This window comes from Pelobates fuscus, chromosome 1 (assembly GCF_036172605.1).
Source record: "Pelobates fuscus isolate aPelFus1 chromosome 1, aPelFus1.pri, whole genome shotgun sequence".
Taxonomy (NCBI): Eukaryota; Metazoa; Chordata; class Amphibia; order Anura; family Pelobatidae; genus Pelobates; species Pelobates fuscus.
In genome coordinates, this window is record NC_086317.1 from 95,413,330 (window position 1) to 95,436,075 (window position 22,746).

At 44.4% G+C, this 22,746-nt stretch overlaps 2 protein-coding genes across 2 annotated transcripts in view; one reads left to right on the forward strand and one right to left on the reverse strand.

The window, feature by feature from the left end:
* AP4B1 (adaptor related protein complex 4 subunit beta 1) overlaps positions 1–22,746 on the forward strand; it is a 210,929-nt gene that overhangs the window by 74,477 nt on the left and 113,706 nt on the right. The window lies entirely within an intron of this gene.
* Positions 1–22,746, reverse strand: part of LOC134600676 (5' exonuclease Apollo-like) — a 58,509-nt gene that overhangs the window by 22,241 nt on the left and 13,522 nt on the right. The window contains exon 2 of the mRNA XM_063445053.1: positions 5,460–5,655. Coding sequence (XP_063301123.1) covers positions 5,460–5,648 — 189 coding nt within the window. The 5' untranslated portion in view covers positions 5,649–5,655. The remainder of the gene's footprint in view (positions 1–5,459; positions 5,656–22,746) is intronic.

The following is a 22,746-nucleotide window of genomic DNA, read 5'->3' on the forward strand; positions in this document are numbered from 1 at the left end:
CCTCTTCTACATACCTTCCTTCTTTTGTTTTTAATCTAACTAATCCTTGTTTTACTTTTCTTCTCTCATTTATGTATCTAAAAAAATGTTGTCCCCCTTTTTTACTGACTGCTATTTTCTCTTCTGTGTGTGATTTGGAAGCTCTTATAATTTGCTTAGCCTCTTTCTGCCTAATCTTATAGATCATTCTGTCTTCCTCACTCTGTTTTTTTTTCTAATTACTTAATGCTAACTTTTTGTTTTTTACTATTTTGGCCACATCTGCGGAGTACCAGAGTGGTTTCTTGAATCTTTTGCTTTTGCTGGCAAGCCTAATGCAATTTTATATTGCCTTCAGTAGTGCAACTTTTAAATAATCCCATTTCTCTTGGACTCCATTTAAATTGCTCCAGTCTGATAATGACTCCTTTACACATATTCTAATTTTAGAAAAGTCTGTTTTTCTAAAAAACTTTTGTTTTTGTGAGGTGTGACTCAGTCACTGTTCTTATATTAAAAGAAAATGCTTTGAAGTGACATGTCTTTGATGGACTGTTATCCATAAAAAGATAAGAAAATTACGTCAAAAGCATCACAAAATTCTGTTAACCCATTATACAAAAATGTAAATGGACCCCCTGACAAGAATTTTTGGTGATGTAATTGCGCCATCTACTGACCAAAAACTAGCTGATAGTCTGTAGGGAAGACACATCTACAGTTCCCTGTTGGTCCTATCAACTAGTGATGTGCAGAGAGTTTTCCCCTTTAAAAAGTAAGGACAAAGGGGAGAGAGGGCTCTTTGGAAACATATTCTGACTCTCAAACTCTCGCGGACTTACACATTCTGACTCTTGGATTGTACTCAAGAAACTTTCAACACTCTCTTGGACACACCTAATTCTTACTATTACCTTTTCCAACTAACACAACTTCAGAACTTTTCAATTTTTCACAATTCTCATCATACTTGCATTCAAAATTCCTTGGACATATCTACACATCTGATAGAAAATCTACAACCTAACTGGTATTTATGCTGGTTTTATTTAATTAAATTAATTATATTTACTAATAGCAGGAATATATATCTGCATAAATCTTGGTCAGATTTCAATTATTAGAAATCACAATTAACTAAGGAATATATGGTTATAAAAATTCCATTCCTGCAGGTGGAGTAAAGATAATGATATATAAACGGTAAATTTGCCAAATGTTAGCATACCAAATTTTTATCCAGAGGTATTGACTTGTTCTGATATAATGAGATAGTGAATCTTATTTAGGAAAGTAAAAATTTGGCATACGTAAAATCTGGTAGAATTATTCTTATTGGATGGACAGAGATATGGTCAAATGATTTTGAATGAACATTACTTTAATTGTAAAATTGCAATATAATAGGATATTTTGCCTATGAGGATTGTAGCCAGCAGTGGAAGAGTTAATTCAGTGTGATTTGACTGTCAGCCAAAATTTGTATTGCTTTACGCTGCACTGCTGTGTGTTTTGTGAAGTTTTGTCTTCTCTGTAAATTTGTTTTTGAAGTGAAGTGTCCATCATAAATCTTATTGTTAAATTGCATACAACCGTTGCTTTTAGCTGTCTATGTTGTGAAACCATTGCCATATTGTATACTTATGTTATACCTAAATATTCACTGATTATTGTCACGCATGTTACATATTATTATTATTTTTATTATTATTGTCACAATAAATTATATTTTTATAATTAATTTGTGATTGCTATGTGAAGTAAAAATCCTCTAGTGAAACTTCCTCTAGGATCTAAGAGAATTAAAATTGTGAGTAATTCTCAGCTTTGTATCATTATTCGGGGAACAGTGCCACGATATCGATTTTGATATAATAAAAATTATTAAATTCATTTTTGATAATTTTTATGAAAATATTATTTTAATATTTATCACCACATGAATATCCTCACATCGCCAACGGTTCCCCAAGGAGGTGCTGACGACGGGGCCGGCTGCACAGGCAGAAACCGAGAGTTTGTCCCATATGTAGCCTTCACCTCCACGTCAAGAAACCACAACTCCGGACCAGACCTGAAGTTGCCTACCTCCCAGAGATGCTCCGACCGCACCCCCCAACTACACTAATCTCTGCCAACATATGCCGGATACCTGGCACCTGTTCACATGCATGCCTCTTACGTCCCAGATGACGGTGGTTCTAAGACACTGTATTTGGTGCCCAGAGGAGATCGGCGTCTCTCAGACATATCCTACTATAGCTGGATTTTCCCACCATGTCTTTTAATCCATTAGCTGTTCTCTGAATACTAGCAAAACATCCATTTACAGTCTTTAACCTTTCATTATTTCAATTACTGCTGTGTTTTTGCCTATATCTCTAGCATGTGTTTTCTTGATTACTTATTATAAAAACGGTTCAACGTTCTAGATATGACCCATTACTCTTAGTTCACACTGCATCCCGGTTCACAGCTCATAATGGGTTTAAGCTTAGTTTACCTACAACAGAGCTGGTGCATCTGTCATCTGAACAGAACAACACTGTATAGTTAAGTGTGTTTTCCATATTATTTTCATGATACTAATCTCATGTCTAGATTGTCTTGCTAGTTTAATGACCAAGTTTCACCCAAATAAGATATGTGCCTAGCCTGTACCAAATATTTTTCATAACCATAAAAAATGTGCATTTATTTAGACTGCCATGCTGTAATTATACTATGTCTGATGAAGTAGCTTGTTACCTGTTACCTGTTTTGTAACCTTATGCACAACTCAAAATAAAGAATAAAAAAATAAAAGAAAATGTTAACTGAATGAAGAGGCTTACGCTTGATTTTGACCTGCATACCAATGTGTATATTACTGTACTAACCTACATATGTACTTCTGACCTACACCCTGCATATGCTTATATGACACACCAGGGACCTGGCAGCTAAGTGCCTAGACCCATCTCACATAGCACCACAAAGGGTATGCGCCTAGCCTAGTCTGAACCAAAATTAGCAACGCAGATCTTCCATGTTGATAGACCTGCCACACACCCTGGACCACACTAACTGGTAGCACTACGGAAAATAGTCTGCCCTATAACAAATTGCACAAGGTGGGGACGCGGGGTGGACCCGGGGTATCGCTTAGTCCTAGTTTTTCTTTTATGCTGCACTTTTTATTGCCTACACGCACGACACGCTCATATCATGGGATGGCTCACAAGTTCTCAGATTGGTTCGAGGGGTGGGTGCAGGGCAGTTGACCTGACCTAACCTTTCGGTTGTGTTTCGGACCTGATCTGACTGGTCTTCCTTGACACACGACTGGACTGCAGCCACGTTCCCAGAGATGGACAAACACTTAGTTGGGTATACTGGGAGTGGGGCATTGCTATCGGGACTTGGTTCACACACTCACAACCCACCCAGTGAATGGTGACCTCCCTGACACCTGCTGGAGGTGCGAAATTGAGGTGCGGACGAACCTCCACATCTGGTGGACATGTGCCAATATTATGCCCTATTGGCAACAAATGCATTCCAAGATAACAGAAATCCTAGACTCGGACTTGTCATTCCAACCCCTACCGATGCTATTGCATCACACAATGCTTTCACTCTTTACATATAAGCGCTCCCTTACCAGACATTTATTGAATGCAGCCAGATCCATCATCCCGCTCAAGTGGTGTACGACAGACCCACCTACCATGACTCAATGGATGGACAAGGTGGAAGAAATATACAACATGGAGTCCCTCACGGCCACCCTATGGGGAACCTCGGAGAAGTGTGCCCTGATGTGGGCCCCCTGGTGTTCCTTTATGGCAAAACGCCCACCTAGCCCGGATTAGGGGCATTCTGTCTTCATGCGTGGAGATCCGTATCGGACCCCGTGGTCCGCGATGGATTGGAGCTGCAGAGGTGGATTGTCTCTCCTCAGTAGTGTTGACTGGGTCCTGACTGGAGGCTAAAAGAGAGTTGACCTGAACTGGACTGATATATGGGCACACATAGTAAAAGGTCGAGTGCAGTGAATCACTAATTTGCGGGGGAGGAGATTATCTCTGCCTCTCTGCCTTCTTACCCTTTTCCCCTACCCACTCTCCCTTCTTCTTCTTCTCTTAACACCATCTGGATTGCCCGGGGGGGGGCGAGGAGGAATGTGGGGGCCCGGAATGAAGGAATAGGGACGGACCATGAGTACTTTGACCTCCTTTATTTACACAAGCATATTGAAGAAACTGGCTCTGCAGTTTCGCCACCTAGCACCTGTCTGAGAACTCACATGGGCTTCATAAGATAACATAACCATTTACCAGATGCAAACACACTAAGATTCCACATACGCCGATACGGCAAACAGTGACCTTCCTGTAACTTAAGTACTGCTCTTTACTCTCCTATGCCTTCATAGGTCTGCACCATGTTTGCTGTTGCTCACCCTTACCCTGAGGTCATGTCCTACACCACGATGCTAACCATGGCTATTCAGACTGTAAGGACACAGGTCACGTTAACCACAAATTGGGCAAAGGTTCATGCACAGAGGGTGAATGTATACCTACTATTATTGCTCGAATACCGTACTATTGTGAACTGCATAACCCACCTGCGCGTGGCTGAACGTTTAATTGGCATACTCGCTGTAGCGGATTACGTTTGGCTGTCCATAACTTTTCCTATTGCAACAGTATTTCCTATGGTTTGGATACTTGTATGTACTATATTTCATAAGCATTCATAAGCATTCATAAGCATGGTTGTTCGGTAAAAACGCAATAGATACAGAGTTGAAAACCTCCGTGCGACATACGAACAAACTACCGAACAACCAGACCACCCCGGAGAGAAGTGTGGCTCTAATTTACCTCCCCATCGGTGTTCACACCAGCCTAATTGCAAAATAGACGAATGCACTGTGTATTCCCTGGGTGGGCACCGTTCGCCATACGAACACCTGGCAGCGGCCATCTTGCCATACGAACGCTCAGTAGTGTTTGGTTGTCGAGTGTCTGGAACCCAAATCGGACACTCGACTACGCGAACACCGCAGAGTCCTCCTTACTTCCACCCGTTCGTAAGGAAACACACGAATGGCCTGGTGTTTGGTAGAAAGATACCCACGAACAAGGGGATTCATACGAAACCAAGCGAAGTCTATTCTGACCAGTATTTTCATGTCTTTTACCCCACAAACAGAGACCAACCGCAAGGTCAGAATCTATGGAACTGCTTTCGGCTATTGCCTCGTGTGCTGTCGGTCAAACAAACACTTCCATGAAACTTCTGAACCCCTGATCCGATCTGGGTTCCCAGTCTGGACACATTTCTATTTCTAGTAGTATAGTATAGTATTTTTGCTAATATTTCTTGTCCTTTACATTATTCTAATCCATGCATTAAATCCTTTGACGTCTACCTACAAATGAGTGCTACATAGAACTAAAACAAAAACCAAGGCTGGATTGTATTCTTACCTGCTCAATATGGTTGAGAAGCTTTGCAGTGACTGGTGAACAGTACACAGGATGTTTCCACGAAGAAGACAACCCACCAGTATGATCCTTGTGCATGTGGGTCAGGAAGAAGAGTCGGACATGATTGCACTGCCTGGCCCTCCAGAAATCCACAGCAATGGGTGTATTTGGGATAATAAAACCACTCATTTTCACTCTATAGCTGCTAAAGAAAAAATGTTGAAACAAAATTTAGAAAATGTACAACACACAGGCATATGATATTATTAATGGAAATGTAATATATTCTGAACTTTAAGATAATCAATTATGGCAATGGGATTGCATTTTGCTTGTGTTACATCAGGTTTTCATTCAGCTGCAATAAAATAGAATTCACACACTAATAACTTTAACCTTTTCTCTTTATCCTCAACTTATATTTCGAATTTAGAGTCCAGGGAAAAAAATTAGCCTATGAGCTGTTTGTTGTATAAGAAACAGATATTATTATTATTATATTATTTATAGAGCGCCGTCAAATTCCGCAGCGCTTTACAATGGGTGGACAAACAGACATGTAGTTGTAACCAGACAAGTTGGACACACAGGAACAGAGGGGTTGAGGGCCCTGCTCAATGAGCTTACATGCTAGAGGGAGTGGGGTAAAATGACACAAAAGGTAAGGATAGTATTAGACTAGTGACAGTTGCAGAAGAGGATATAGGCGCTCACTATATATAAGAATGGGCTGCAATAGATCAGCAAGGAGTGATCTACTGCGCCAAACCACACAGATATAAATATTATCTAAAGTGACCATATAGTGCAAATATTTCCAGTATTACTTCCTTGATGGTCGGTGCTATTTTGGATTTCCATACTCTAGCGATTAGTCTTTGCGGGGTAATTGCTATATGGACTATTAGTTTGGTTTTAAAACTTGGTTTATCTGTGGGCACATCCAAGAGAAGATATGTGTGGGGGGAGCATAGTGGTTTGTACCCTGACAATTGGGTAATAGTCTTGTTTATGCCTGTCCAGAAGGGCATTATGACTTGGCACTGCCACCACACATGTAGTGTGGTTCCCTCTGCGGCCTCGCACCTCCAGCACACAGAAGGGGTATTGGGGTAGATTTTGCTTAAGCGGCTGGGCTCCATGTACCACTGGCAAAGGGTCTTACAATTTTGTTCTGTATGTGCCGCTGATTTGGTTAGTTTCTTAGGTAGGTTTATGATGTACTCCCACTATTTATAGGTGTTATTGCGTTGCAGGTCAGCTTCCCATTGTATTGCTGGGTTGGCGTTAGCAAAGTGCATATGTTGAGAACACAGCCTATAGCACATGGAGATCGGTTTACATTTTGGAATTTTGGTTAATACACATGTTTTTCTATTCCATAATCCTAATTGTTGGGGATTGTGACTCAACTGCTCTAGGGTGGGCTCTTGTGAGGAAAGAGCGTAACTGGACATATGAGTAGTAGTAGGAGTTCGGGAGGTATATTTAGTCATTAGGGTGTCAAACCCCTAAAGGGTATGTAAAGAAAATAAACAATAGAGGTGGGTAACCCCTCTGCCTATCCAGGGTCTCGCATTAAAGGTAGGGATTAAGTATGGTAGTGCCGCTAGCAGGGTGGCCAGCAATATTTCCTCCTTCCTGCATAGTGTTTCTCTGTGTTTTTCCCAGGTTTGGAGGAATAATGCAGCCTCCTTTAGGTCTGCCGGTAATGGGGGGGCGTAGGTGTTTCAGCACCCACATTATTGTGGAGAGCAAATGAGGGAAGAGGAGGCGATTCTCCAATCTTACCCACTGAGGGCTAGTCTCCAACATCAGATGTGGTACGTTTGTTGCTATAATAGTGTCATGGTAGTATGTCTGGAGGTCCAGAAGGGCCAGGTCGCCACTGAGCTTGGGAGCTTTTAGTAGTTTCAGGTTCACCCATGGTCTGCGTCCTGCCCACACAAACTTGGTTATGTCTTTCTGGATCGATTAGAAGTAGGCTGGGGGGAGAGCAACCGGGACCGTGCGAAACAAGTACATTAGTTTAGGCAAAATAACCATTTTAATTGCCACAATTATTTCTGACCATGATAAAAAAAAGGAATTCCATTTCTATTGTAAGGCACAGCAGGCATTGAAGGTTTTGAAAAAGTTAGCAGCATAGGTCTGCAGGGTTTTTCGTTACTGTAATACCCAGGTATTTAATGTTATCTGTTCGCCATTCGAACAGGAAAGACCTACTGGTAGCGTCTGTGTTTTGGAGGTATTAAGAGAGTAATAGGAGACCCTTCCATATGTAGTGATGGCCTGCATGATAGCTGGTAGGGAGCTCTCGGGGTCAGTAATGTAGAGCAGTATGTTGTCAGCAAACGCACTTATCTTTATGTGGGTGTCACAAAGATCCACACCTTGTATTACGGTACTGATTCGAATGGATTCCAAAAGCGGCACAAGGGCTTGCATGTAGAGGGGCGGGGAGAGGGAGCAGCCTTGTCTCGTGCCATTTGTTATACAAAATGGGGGGGGGGAGAGGAATCCCGTCTGGAGTACCTGCGCTCTAGGTTCCGGGTATAGCGCAAATATTTGTGTAATGAGTGGTGGGGGGAAACCATATGCCTCAGGTGCGTGCCTCAAGAAGGGCCGGTCAAGGCAGTCAAACACTTTTTCCACATCTATTCCTAGCAGTAGACGGCCTAGCTGGTACCCCTGAGCTTATTAAATACCAGGGATAGTTTCCAGCCCCTGCCTTCCAGCTACAAACCCCGTCTGATCATTTTTGACCAGGAAGGGAAGAGGCATTAATCTGTTGGCTAGTATTTTGGCATATATCTTGGCTTCGGTGTTGAGGATGGAGATGGCTTTTGAAGCACCCATGTTGAGTCACCAGGATATGTTACGTATGTACTCATAGGGGCCAGATTTGCCCAAAGTTATGCTAATTTATTTATGTCCTACTGGGAGGAAATGAATGTTTTCTCCAGGTTGGATATTGGGGCAAATCTGGTCCTCTATAAACGTTACATCGACGATATGAGGCAGTTCCCAATCTTTGCCGTATTTTATTCATTCTCTTAATGAAAATTTATGGAATATTAAATTAACCCACACTATTAGTCCTTCTAATATTAATTTTTTAGATTTGGAAATTTTTATAGAAAATGGTGCAATAAAAAGCCGGACTTTTTTAAATCTGTGGATGTTAACAGTTTTATCGATTCTAATAGTTGTCATTTTAAACCGTGGTTATCGAATATTCCGAAAGGGCAATTTTTAAGGTTAAAAAGAAATTGCACAGAAGAACGAGATTTCGATAATCAAGCTAAAATTTTAGAAAAACAATTTTTGGAAAAAGGGTATGATAAAAGATTCTTAGAGAAAGCCTATCAACAAGTGAAAGAGGAAAATAGGTTAGAAATATTGGAATATAAAGATAAAAAAATAAATTAAGAAAGAGTAAAAACTATCCCTTTAATTTTTGATTTTAATTCTAACAATCACAATCTTCGCAAAATTATTAAGAAAAATTGCCATGTTTTAAGTATAGATGATGAAATACGTCCATTGATAGGGGAGCAACCAAGACTTATCTTTAGAGGAACTAAAAATGTTAGACAAATTTTTAAAAAAAAAAATTTTTAAATTCTTTATTTTATTGTTCGAAGAGATATCACAATATGTACGAGGTACCCCAACGGCATTCCTCATGCTGTTTGTCACCAATAATAACAATGGGGTATACAGGGTTGCTTGCAAATTTTTAGTTAATTAGTTTAAACATAGCTTAACATGTCTATGAACATCTTGACAGTATAGATGAGCATATATTTTTGTTAAGTGTATTGCAGCATGAGATAAAAACCACACAATTTCAGATGTAAGATTGCTAAGAGAACCAAAAGTGTTAGCGATCAGACATGAAATACAATAGCATGCTTCTTACACTGTGTGAAGATAGGCTAAGTTATACTATATCGTTATACATATCGTGTTAGCTATAAAGTGTGGGTAGCTTGAGCGTGTAAAGCAGAGCTGAACAGTAGTGTCAACATTGGTATCATGCTTAACTTGTTTAAAATTTCCACTCCATAATGTCCCATATGCGCCGGGCGATGGTCCATGGCGGCATGTCGGGGGGTCTGTCTGTGTGTAGGTCTGCTTGCCTCAACGGGACGAAAGGTTAGATGACTCTGGTGCTAGTTAAAGTCCCGGTGGGTGTCCTTTTAGTGAGGCGATCGGATTTGCTGTCCTCCCTGGTGCCCGTTTCGGACGAGGGGAAAGTCCCAGCATGGTGGCTTTAAGGCGTCAGTCCTTTAGTTTCTGCCCTCCGTGGGAGGCTGAGCGGCATGGTAGGGTATTCCAAGGCCTGAGTGCTTTATTCTGTTTTGGGGTCGGTACCCTCTGGCTTTATGGGTGTTGGTGTTGCTCTTCCCTCGTGTACGGAGTTTTGGCACTTGATCCTCGGGTCTTGCAGTATCAGGAGAGGAGGGTGCTTCCGACTGCTCAGGTTTGTTCTGAGCGCGCCAGGTTAGTTCTCCATGCGGTCTCCGCCATTTTGGGAGTGGGCCTTCGCTGGCTTCGTGGCACTCCGGTGGGTCACAAGGTGGGGGCCGAGATCACCACCGCCGGCCCAGAGGGGGGGGAACAGGGCCGGGCCCCCCAGCTTCACGGTTCTGCCATACCGCTGGTGGGCAGGATAGCTGGGCAGCGGCCGTCCACCCCGCTCACCGCCCATGCGGTCCACATCTTACGTTAAGGGGATCGCCCCGCCGAGGGACTAGAACCTCACGGCAAGCCTCTCCTCGGGACCAGGGTTGCTTCCCGCACTGGTGTATAGTTCCCCGTTGTCGGGTGAGTGTTTTGTCGGGTTTTAGGGGCTAAAATCAGGTAAACTTCCAGGAGCTCTTCCTCTGTGTGTCCGCTCAGCATGGCGGCCCGACCCCGCCCCCAAAATGTTAGACAAATTTTAACTAGTAGCTTCTTAGATAAAGAAAAAACAGAATGCCCTAACAATTTCTTAAGAGAACAAAAGGGATTATTTTACTGTGGGAATTGTAGAGGGTGTAAGATAAGAACTGGGAATAAAAGGAGAATTTTTAAGTTTATCTCTTTTTATACTAAAAAGGAATATGAAATGAAATATTTTATTACTTGTAACACAGTGGATGTTGTGTATGTGCTAACCTGTCCTTGTGGACTTCAATATGTAGGGAAGACGTCACGCCCATTGAAGACAAGAATCAGGGAGCATATATACAACATCCACAGGAAATTCCCCAACCATTGTGTGTCCAAGCATTTCATGGAACATCACAATGGAGATGCTAGTTGCTTAGAGTTTTTTGCAACAGATCATGTTAAATTACATTGGAGAGGTGGAGACAAAGATAGCCTCCTAAGCAAGACCGAAATGAGATGGATTTTTAACTTGGACACACTCATACCGAGGGGACTCAATGTGGATTTTGAGATTAATACTTATATTTGATTTTAAGGGACTTTTTATAATCTTTTATATTATTATATTATCCTTTGGAACTATATATTTTAATAGATGTATTTTTATATTAATTTTTCAATATCAGTAACAATATAATTTTTAAGAAATATCGACCTCATTTTTATGTATATATAGATATGTCATATATACTATTAAGTTTAGAAAATAATTAATAATTGTGCAAGATGTTTGACTACTGTTTTTTTTTTTAATTCTTTATTTTTCTTGTGCATGTAAAGACATTTAACATTTTGTCTTGCGATGCCACAACAGCATTAGCAAGCCGATTAAGAACAGTAGGTTTAACATGGCATGCGATTTGACAGCACATTTTTTTTTTTAAATTTCTTTATTTTTGGTTCGTCACGGAGTGCGGCATAGCAATGTACTGTGGCTCACGCAGGAGCCGAATACGAACAGTTTTACAAGTTATACGTCAATAGAGAGATGAAGTTATAGCATATGCGGTGTTAATATGAGCCGCTCCGTGCGTCTTAAACTGAGGGGGGGGGGGCATATCCCGCCCTTTGAAAATGTAACAAGAAAAAACAATTATATGATAACAAAACAGTACAATACAATACATTAAAATATAACGTTGCAATGTAAATGTACAGCGCGGTAGTCAGAGTCCATTTCGTCTGAGTCACGATGGTTAAAATACAATCCATGCATATATCTGGGTAGGCTTTAACATCGTTATGTAGCGTCGGTTCTGAGCGTGGTCCGCCGAGGCACAGCGGCTCACACAGAGGACCGACCTCCGAGGGGTGGCGTATGGCCTACGTCAAAAATTAGGTGTGTGTCGGCCTAAATGGCCTTGGTATCCTGCCTTTTTGTGTCGTTTATAACCATCGTGGGCGTGTTCAGCCAGTACATAGAGTAAAAGGACAATGCAATACTGTGCCATATGTTAGTAACATCGTAAGAATCTATTCCGATTCGTCCTGTTGTCCGATTTTGTATAACAATGAATAAAAAGAATGAAAAATAAAAATAAAAATAAAAACAGTGGTGGGGGGAGAGGGGAGGGTGAGCCAGGATGAGAGGTTGGGGGAGGGGAGGACGGGGGGGGGAGAAGCACCGGTCATGGGAGGGGGGCGCGGCGGAGGGAGGCCCTTCCTAAAGTCTCTGTCTGTCAGCGTATTAATGATATGGCCCTAATCGTCAAGATAGTCTTCCCAGGGCTGCCAGATTTTGCGAAATGAATTCTCTGTGTTCCTAATTTGAGCTGTGAGTTTGTCCATCAGATATGTGTCCTTGATCTTTACAATTACGTCGGTGTCTGTGGGTAGGTCAGGTTTTAGCCACGCTTGGGCGATGGCCCTTCTGGTCGCTAATGTAATTTTGTTAAAGAGTTGTTGCTCCTTTCTGGGGAGGCCGTCTACGGGTTTGGACAGTAGTATCGACCAAGGTTCTAATGCAACAGGCATCATTAGGACGTCTGTTATTAGTGTCTGTATGCGTGTCCAGTATTTGTGTATTTCAGGGCATTCCCACCACATATGTACAAATGTGCCTTTACCTCCGCAGCCCTTCCAGCATGTATCGGTCGTGGTTTTCCCCATTTTGTGTAGTTGCACTGGTGTGGTGTACCATCTCATGAGCATTTTATACGATTGTTCTTGGTGCAGTACGCAAATTGAGGTCTTGGCTGTTGCTTCCCAAATGTCAACCCAATCCTCTCCCTCCAGTGTCTCCCCCAGGTCTGTCTCCCATTGGCCAATGTAACGTGGGTCTGTAGCGTCTTTGGCGGGGGCGCTGAGTTGTGCGTAAATAGCCGTTATAAGGCCTTTCTGTACGGTTTCGGCGTTACACAGCTGTTCATAAAACGTCATTGGGGTGTGTGCAGCTTTTTTAACCTCTGGAGTTTTGGCGAAGTCCCGTAATTGCATGTGGCGAAATACATCCTTCGTAGTTAGGGTCGTTAGAAGTTTCAGACTATCAAACGTTCTAAAGGTGTCGCCCTCGTACATTTGTCTATATCTCTGCATCCCCGTGCTCTCTAAGCCCCTAAAGTCTCGTGCGCTCAGCCCGGGCTCAAACGCCTTGTTTCTCAAATATGGTGTCAAGGGTGAGGGGGTGTGTTTCAGTGCGTACTTGGTAGCTGTCTGGTCCCATATTCGCACGGAATTTAGAATGGCCGGGCAGGTGGTTCGTAGGGCGGGTCTGTCTTGTTTGGGGACCCATATCCAGTATTGTGGCAGGTCCGTGCCCATTAATTTCGTTTCCAGGTCAACCCACCTATGAGAGCCTTCTGGTGTGTGCCACGCCACTATTTGGGCTAACTGAGCCGCCAAGTAGTAGTGGTGTAAATTTGGGAGCCCAAGTCCTCCTCTTAACTTCGGTCGATAGAGCACATGTCTGGCTATTCTGTGTCGTTTTTGTGCCCATATGAAGTTATCTATGTGTCTTTGTAATGTAGTGAGGTCTTGCTTAGTAACTTTGATCGGCAGGGCTTGGAACAGGAATAATAGGCGTGGAAGCAGCGTCATTTTTATGGCATGTAGTCGCCCAATCCATGAGATTGGCTTCTCCTGCCATTTGTCTATATCCCTGCCTAGTTTCTGCAATGTGGGCGCGTAGTTCGCGTCGTACAGTTTCCCTGGGTCTGCTGTTAGTTTGATCCCTAAATATTTGACTTCGGTTCTCGAGAAGTTGAGGGGATGGGCGGCTTGTATGGCAGTGATCTCAGCTGTTTCTAGTTCCAGCGGCATTGCCACTGATTTTTCTAAATTAATTTTATAGCCTGATACCTGGCCGTATTCTTCAAGGAGGGAGAGTAGGTGTGGCAGGGATCTCTGGGGGTTAGTGAGTGTGACCATGATGTCATCGGCGTACGCCGAGACTTTGTATTCCTCCCCCCCTGCCCGTATACCGGGGATGTTCCCATCTTCCCTTATCCGCTGCAGAAGTGGTTCTAGCGCTAGGACGAACAATAAGGGGGAGAGGGGGCAGCCCTGTCTGGTGCCGTTGGCGGGCGTGAATGGGGTCGGGGCTGTTCCTGGGACGGCCGTCTGCGCCCTTGGTGCGGTATACAGGGCTTTTATGCCCCGTATGAATGTGTCCGGCATTCGGAGGTGTTCTAAGAGTGAGAAGAGGTAGTGCCACAGGACCCTATCGAACGCCTTCTCCGCGTCCAGGGAAAGGATCAGAGAAGGCGTCCGGGTCCTCACCGCCCACCAGATGACATCCGCCCCTCTCCTAGTGTTCTCGTACAATTGTCGAGATGGCACAAAGCCGACCTGGTCCGGGTGGACCATTCTTCCTAGCAGGGGGTTTAGACGCGTCGCTAGGATTTTCGCGAACAACTTGACATCGAAATTTATAAGCGAAATGGGCCTGTAGTTCCCAGCCTCCGACGGATCTTTACCAGGTTTTGGGATGAGGGTGATGTCAGCTGTTAGCGTTTCCGGGTTGGGATGTCCTCCGTCCATCCATTCCGCGTACACCTTAACTAGTCGTGGGATCAGGGTGTCTCTAAGGATTTTGTAGTAGGAACCGTCGTACCCATCCGGTCCCGGGGCCTTATTGCCTTTAAGTGCTGTGATGGCCCTATCCACTTCATCCTCCTCAATCGGAGCACTCAGTGTTAATATGTTTTCCGGCGTGAGATGTGGTATTTTCGTTTTGTTTATGTAGTTTGTAACCGTGAGTGCATATGACGCATTGTCTCCGTTTAATTCCGGGGAATGATTATAAATGTTGGCTAGGAGCTCCGTGAATACCTGGTTGATTTCTGTGGGGTTATGAGTTATCAGCCCTGTCGTGTTTCGAATCGCCGTTATGGTTTTGAATTGTTGTTTGGGGTTGAGTGCCCTGGCCAGGAGGGTGTCCATTTTATTTGAGCGTTCATAATACAGACGTTTTTTACGGACTAGATCCCTACCAAGGTCCTCTACCGCTAAGGCCCTTATTTTGTGTCTGAGTGCCCGAAGGTCCTGGAGTCCCTGTGTCGTGGGGGTGTGTTTGTGCTTGGCTTCGGCTCTCCTCAGCGCCTTTTGGAGCTCAAAGAGGGTTTCCGCCTTCTGTTTTTTCAACCGAGTTGCCAATTTAATGAGGGAGCCCCGGATGACCGCCTTGTGAGCGGCCCATATTGTTGTTTGTGTTAGGTCCGGTGTATCGTTTTCGATAAAGTAGGACGTAAGTTCTTCCTGAATAAGCCGTACCACATCTGGGTCCTTAAGGAGTGTGCTGTTCAACCTCCATTTCCAAGGTGGTCTTGGGCCTGGGAGTCGTAATAGAATCTCTATATCTGCGTGGTCTGACCACGTAATGAGGTTGATCCGCGCAGAGTGGATCCACGGGATCCCATTCTGGTTGACCAAAAATAAATCTATGCGGGAGTAAGTGGAGTGTGCCGCCGAGTAGAAAGTGTAGTCTCTCTGCCCCGGGTGCCGCAGTCTCCAGGGGTCAAGAAGTTGTGTGTTTTGTATGAACTGGGATAATAGTTTGTCCTGACCCCCCACCCTCGGGGCCCTCTGGCCTCCCGTCGGTGTGCTACGATCGACTGGTGGACTGGGAGTGGCATTCAGGTCGCCCCCCATTACTATTATGCCATGCGGTAGTTTGTGTACTATGTCCTGTAAGTTGTCCCAGAAGGCTGGGTCTGGTTGGTTGGGTGCGTATACGTTAATCAGGTGGTAGGTGGTGGCATGTATGGTCCCCGTAAGGATGACGTACCTGCCCATGGTGTCGGATTGTGTTGTGTGAGTGAGAAAGGGGCAGTTTTTATGAATGAGTATTTCTACTCCGTTTTTTTTTTTTACCAGAGCTCTGGAAAAGTATGCCCTGGTGTATAGGTGGTCGGTTAGTTGAATCCGGGCTGAGCGCAGCATATGTGTCTCCTGCACGAAGGCTATGTCTGTCTTTTGTCTTTTTAGTTCCCTCATTAATAGTCGTCGTTTGGTCGGCGTGTTAAGGCCGTTGACATTAAGGGAGGTTATTTTGAGTGTGGCCATGCTTCGTCTAAGGTCCTGCTAGTCACTTGTGCGTTGGAGTCAGGACCGTCCGCCGCGGTGCGATGTGTGTGGGCTAGGGAGGAGAGGCAAAAATTGGACACTGTTTAGTGACAGGTATGGGAGGGGGGGGGGAAGTCCTCGCCGGGGAGGCTTCGTTTGGCCTGTGAACTGGGTAGTCTGAGGCTGTCTGCGGGAGGGTTGCTGAGGGTCCGGGGAGCCCGCTTAGCAGTCTCAGCCTTTGTATATGAGGCGATGATAGGGGGGGGGAAGGAGAGAGGGAGAGTGGGGGGGGGTAGGTAGGTACGAAGTGGGGAGGTAGGGGATCACTCCGGTCTTATTCGTGCCGGGTGTATCGGGGGGTGGTTATCCGCTCCGCGAATACCTCAAGTAGCACGGAGGGGACAATCAACCGCCGAGCACCCTGCCGAGGACCCGAACATCAAAATATTATAGGATATAAACATCATTTCCCTGCTAAGTTTGGTTAGGATTGTGCGTAATCTCATACCAAGTCATTGGTGTGTACATAGAACTGTAATATGGGTGCGAGACGAGCTTACTTTACAGTGAGCAGACAGGCAATATATACATGAGATGAATAAAACGTTAAACATGAGATACAAACCACATTGAATACTCTCAGAGCCAGTAACCCCATCCCCACCTCTAGTGTTCCAAACCCCGTTCTCAGGTGTCTTTTAAGGTCGGGGAGGGGGGGGGTCGCCCCGTCAGTGTCAGTGCTGCTGGGGGTCGTACCATTCCGGCCCACGTCCAGTAAGATGGTGGTGGGGTGGGGCGGGGGATGGTGGGGATGGCCGAAGGAAATAAGAGTTTCTGTCACCCCTGTGAGGGGGGTCCCGGTGGCGGGTCTAGGGGGGTGAAGTTGAGTACGGGCTACCCAGCATTACCCTAAACCCTTGGTGCATCGGTCAGCCTATGTCACATCCCCTAACCTCCGTTATCTCCAGGTAGCCCCTGGGGTCCCTTTAAATACAGAGAATGCAAAGTAAAACAGAAAATAATAAAGAGGGGTGGGGGGAATGGGAATATACACTTGCGTGTCTGGACGTAAATGCAACATTCTCAGTAACCCGGTGCAGTGTCCATATGCCTGGGAATGGACCAAAGTCCCATGCGGAGGTGAGTTCCGACACTGTCCCGGTTGTATATGATCAGTGTAAAAGTCATAGAGCTGTACAGCTCGGTGAGTTCTTAGAAGGTTCGGGCAGAGGCTCATTTGGCCGCCGCCATCTTTCGTCGCATGCGGCCTGGGCGTCGCGAGGAGTTCGGCGACGGAAAGGGTCCCTTCCTTCGGCTTCTTGCTGTTTTTTTTGTTGGTGGCCATCCTCTGGCGGATCCCACATGCGGCGATCAGCTTTTTAAATCGGTGGCAGGGGTGAGTTGCGTTTTGCGCGGCTTTTCGGGTCTGGCAGGGCGCAGAGCTCTCTGCCTAAGCAGCCATCACTGTCGGCAGTCAAACCACGCCCCCTGACAGCACATTTTTATATTAATATCAGGCTAGAGCCGGAACAGTTATGTCAAGATAAGAGATACGATTTTAAACTAAAGGTTATGATATTTAAAGCGTAGTCTCAAGTATGGGTAATTATAAGCATTTGCATCAAATTTATAAAACAAGCTAAATACCAGCTAAGTAATGGCGTCTATTGCACTGGTTCTCGTCGTGGTTTGTAGGCTTAAAATACAAAACATACATTTCTCTCCTGGGGTATAAGAGTTAGTAAAGGTGCCCCCATAGGTTGTCAACATTACATCTTGTCAAGAGTGAGTGAGAGTAAACAAAGGTAAAGACAAAGAGTTAGGTCAAAATAAAGGATACAATTTTAAACTAAAGGGTCAGAGAGTGTCAGCATAGTCAAACATACGGTTAATCATAAACCTTTACATCAGTGCATATCAATGTCGCTTTGGGTCATTAAAAGATTGAGTTTGAGTAAGACATGCTACGCTAAGCACAACAGCATTGTATGTACCAGCGACAGGCTCAACCTGTTATTGCACAGCTTAGAGTAGATGTTGCAGTGAGGCTTGTAATGTGCATGGATAGTCTCTTTGCTGGGTTTGCGTTTGTGAGATGCTGTCCAGGTGATGCGATGTATGGCTTAGAAGACTGAATGCAAAGCAAAATCAATGGGAGGTAACGCAGGAAGGAGCAGGTAGGAGCCTGCTTGATGCCAGTAGTGATGCCTGCTTAATATGTAAAGAGGACGTCTTCGCTTGTAGGAATGTTAAAGGACAGGAGCCATCCCCGCCGTCCGCGGCCCAGTTCCCTGGGGTCATCCCCAGGATGTATGGGTTCATCCGATCTTCAACCTGCTAAGCTTTTGGTGTGGTGGCAGTGAGTCCAGTCGAATATGCGGCTTATTGCGTGGTAAGAGGGGTGAGTATGCTCTCTTAGTATAGTCTCTTACCGCCACCTGTTTGGCCCCTGGAAGTAGCTGGGGTGCGGGGGTGTCTGACATGGCGGCAGGGCGGGCGGCGGTGCGTGGTGGGGGGTCGGGAAGCAGGTACTTGCTGTGTGTCAATGCTGGATCCGGGGTTTCCGCCTGTTTGCCGGTTAGTATGCGGGTGTGTAGCAGTGTTGGGGAACCCCTCTGCCACTCCGCCTTCCCTGCATCCCCCAGGGTGCTGGTCTGCTGTGCCCTGTTGGTTCCGGGCTTTGCCGCCCCAGTAGTTTCGCCTGCCATGATCGCCAATTTGGCTGCAGAGGGTCTCCCTCGCTCCGGGTTCCTCGGGCCGCGGGAACAGTCTCCTGGGACCGGGATGACCCCCGCCGGTCCAAAGGGGGGGAACGGGGCCCCTACCGCGTGGCTTCAGAGTTCCGAGTGAGTACCGCTGGGCAGGACAGCGAGGCGGCGGCCGTCCACCTCACTCACCGCCCGGGTAGGCCTCAGTGGCTGTGCCAATGTGCCCTTTCCGAGGTCGCTTGTGGTCAGATGGGCGTCAGCACCAGCATCTCCTTGCCCGCAGGACCGCTTCCACCAGACTGCAGATGAGTAATTTTTTGCTTTTTTTCGGGCTTTGTGGACGTTTTTGTGCAGGAGCTCGCTTTGTGTGCGACCTCTCGGCATGGCGGTCAGGCCCGCCCCCCGACTACTGTTTTATATCTATTTAGATTTTTTCCTATATCACTTTGTTCTAAAATGGATCAAAAAGTTTTTTTATTGTTTTTATATTCTTGTTTCTCCCACTGACCTCTCTTGTGTGTCATTATAGGAAGGAAAATCTTTCTCCTGCATGCTCCCTTGACAAAGGCTTTTCAGCCGAAACGTTGGGGTTTTTTGATTGGCTCTGTCCCTGCTTCTCACTTATTTTGGTATGGTTTTTTGCATTTTTTATATGTCTGGGTTTTGTTTATACTTAATATTATAGTGGTCTGTTTGCATGATATCTCTTTTATTTATATACCATGCATTGCGTGTTCATATGTGTCTTTATACATATGCTTTTTTGGTAAATGCTCTATCATAGCATGACTTTGTATTTCTGTGGATAATATTTAAAGAGACAGACCTAGAGTATATACCCATGTAAATAAAGTTTTTTCATATATATTAAGATTTTTGGTGTGCTCCTTACTCTATTCACATTGTCATGTTTTTTGGGTTCTTCAGGGGATAGAGCCTTATGTGGGTGAGCACCCAACATATATTGTATTGGCTTTTTCCTGGGGCTAATTTAACATTTAGTCGAGTGTGCCCACCTTGTTTCATTTTCATTGTCTATTGTTTTTTAACCTAATATACACACCATTTTTTACTGTTATGAATGTAGCATGATGTGGCCATCGTACGATACCAGGTCCAATTATGTGCTAGAGTTTACGCTGTATTCCAGTCTGGTGACAACTGAGGCATCTTTGGTGGGTTTGGGATTGTGTCCTCTGGAAGGGGAATACCCCAATCATGTAGGTTGTGTATGCCTTTCTTTACCAACTGAAATCGGATGGAGAGTCCTGTTTCTTTGTATGATGAGTTTCGCCGGGAAGCCCCACCGGTAGCCGATATTTTGGTCCCGCAGAGCTGAGGTAATAGGCGTCAGGGATTTGTGAAATGTGAGGGTAGCCGGAGAGAGGTCTGTGTATATCTTCAGGATTGTGTAGGGATCCGGTAAGTCTCCATTTCTGCAGGCCTTGAGGATCCTCTCCTTTACGTGGAATAAGTGGATCCTTGTGATGACAGCTCTCGCTGCTGATAGTGGACGGTGTCTGGGTCTGCGGAGCCTATGAGCCCTGTCTATGATCAGTTGATCTGGGTGGATTTCAGGAATCAGGGACTGGAAGAAGTTCAGGTGGTAGGTATGGAGTTTTCTCTACTCAATAAATTCAGGTATTCCCAGGATATGCAGATTGTTTCTGCAGGAGCGGTCCTCTAGGTCTGCCAGTTGTATCTTCTGTGACTCAATAACCTCCTCCATGGCTTGAATCTATCTGCCAGTTCATTATGTGCATTTGTAAATTCAGCCATTTTTATTTTTATTTTGGAAGTCCATTGCCTAATCTCTTGGATCTCCTTGCGGATTTCAGAGGCCATAGCTTTCATTTGGCCTGTGATTGTAGCTTGGAGAGTTGTGGCCAGTTCAACCATCATGGCTCTCATGGTTAATGTGGTGATTTAACCCTCGTCCTGTGATGGGGCTGGGGAGCTTGGGGGAGAGAGAGAGCTTTGCCGTGATCGATCACGACTACTAGTGTGGTCCAGCACGCAGAAACTATGTAAACATATACATCAACAAGGAAAGGAAAATAAAAGGACAGAGCGTAAACCGGACCTTAGAATGGCCGGACTAATACGCTAGAGACAGAGAATGGTCAAAGGGAAAGCCGAGGTCAAGGAAGCCAGAAAATACACAATACCGTAAACACAAGCCAAGTCAGGGAAACCAGAATTCAGAATAACCAGGGAAAAGCCAAGATCAGGATACCAGGAAATGAGATACACGAATATAGAGCTCTCTCAGGAAACCAGGAAACTGAAACCACGACAGGGCAAGGTACTGGGGTGAGTTAGGGAGTTAAATATCCCTCTCTATGCACTGATTGGTCAGAGGGCGACCTCTGACCCCAAAACGTGCGTGGGCGTTGACGTCGTGACGTCACGCACGCGTTAGTATAATTTCCGGGGGCGGGGCTAGTGATAGACGCGACCATCTTGGATTTGGGCGTGATGCCCGGAAGACCTGGGGGAGCGGTTACCGGCTCGCCGACAAGCAGGTAAGCTCGTGTTGTCGGCGAGGTTGTGACGGTCAGGCACGGCCGTGTGACTCGGCGGGCCGGCAACCGCAACAGCCAGCATCTTGGGAGGCTTCGAGGCCTTCTCTGATCCTCACCACCGCTGCCAGGAAGAAGGAGGCTCTGTCAGCTTTTGCCAGTTTCGCTTTTTGTCGCTGGGACATCGTGGGTACTTTGCTCGTGAGTGTGTCTGGTTTGCCTTTTGTAAACTGCGTTTTGTAAGCACCTTTCTCCTCACACCGCCGGAGCTCTAGCAAAGCACGTCCATGCGGCTCACTAGTTTGACCACACTCCCAATTATTTTTTTAATTGATTGCAAATAATATTTTTTTTTAATATTGCTTGTGAATGATAAATGTTTGTGCTCTCTAAAAGTTATTTTTATTTATTTAAAAAAAAAAATGTATGCAGTTAGTAAGGATGGATTTTGGTTAGCTTTTTCAGCATTGTTGCATTTTTTCCTATTAATCATGCATATCTATGTGAAAAACAAATTATTCCCCAAAATTCTTTATTTCTGATTGGTTTGATGCCGGAATTTACTTTTCATTATGGTTTATCTGAAAGAGGTGAACGGTTTTTTTTTTGTTTTGTTTTTTAAACATAAAAAAGCACACTGCCCTTTGTAACTTAAGGATAACAGTGCAGATAGCCAAAGCCTCTTAAGAAAAACACAGAAAGAAAAACTTAAAAGAAAAAACTTAAAATAAACAGTTGAAACTGCAAAAACGGAGGACCTAAATTGAAAGATATGAATATAATGGACAGGTTCACTGCTCCCTGCTTGATTTTTTGTCTAACAGTATTTTAATTAATTATTCATATTACAGGCATTATCATTCACGTATTGTACAGTAGAAATTATATGTGTTATATATTATATCAGTCATTAAGCACCAACAGCAAACGCACACAAACACTTTTGTTTAAAAAACAAAAAAACACGACTTGGGCAAATATAATGGGGATTTAGTTATAGTATATAGTATGTGTTCATACATTTTCCTAAGACTGACAAAAGGCCCATATACACCATAAAAAAATCCACACAAACAAACAAATGTGGAATTCCTTAAATCTCGCTAGACCCTACTATTAACCTGGAAGAGTTCTCTTTACATTGCCTCCATCTAACTCCATTTATCTTGTATGTGGACAATGTAGTGAAGAGTTCTTCCACCCCCACAGCAGTGAGATGGAAGGTATATATGTATGTGGGCTAATGGGTCCACACACCCCTAGCCCATTTAGAAATGGAATGGAGGATACCAATAAACTAACCCAAACCTGTCCATCTCCTCACCTCCTGTACCCATTTACCAATTCCGACACTTCCAATAAAAAATATCCCATAATTAGAGAGGGATTATAATCTAATAAAGTTATAAAAAAGCTGTTAAAACAAAAATATTTTCTACCATCGGACAAGAAAACATCTTTCATAACCTGCTTCAACTATATAATAAAAAATAACACCCAATCACAAAAACAACTGACATTTTTTTTTATTAAAACATCAGTAATTTTTTTTTTAATTCTTTATTTTATTCGTGCATGGATTGACAGTTAGGTCTGTTATGCCACAACAGCGGT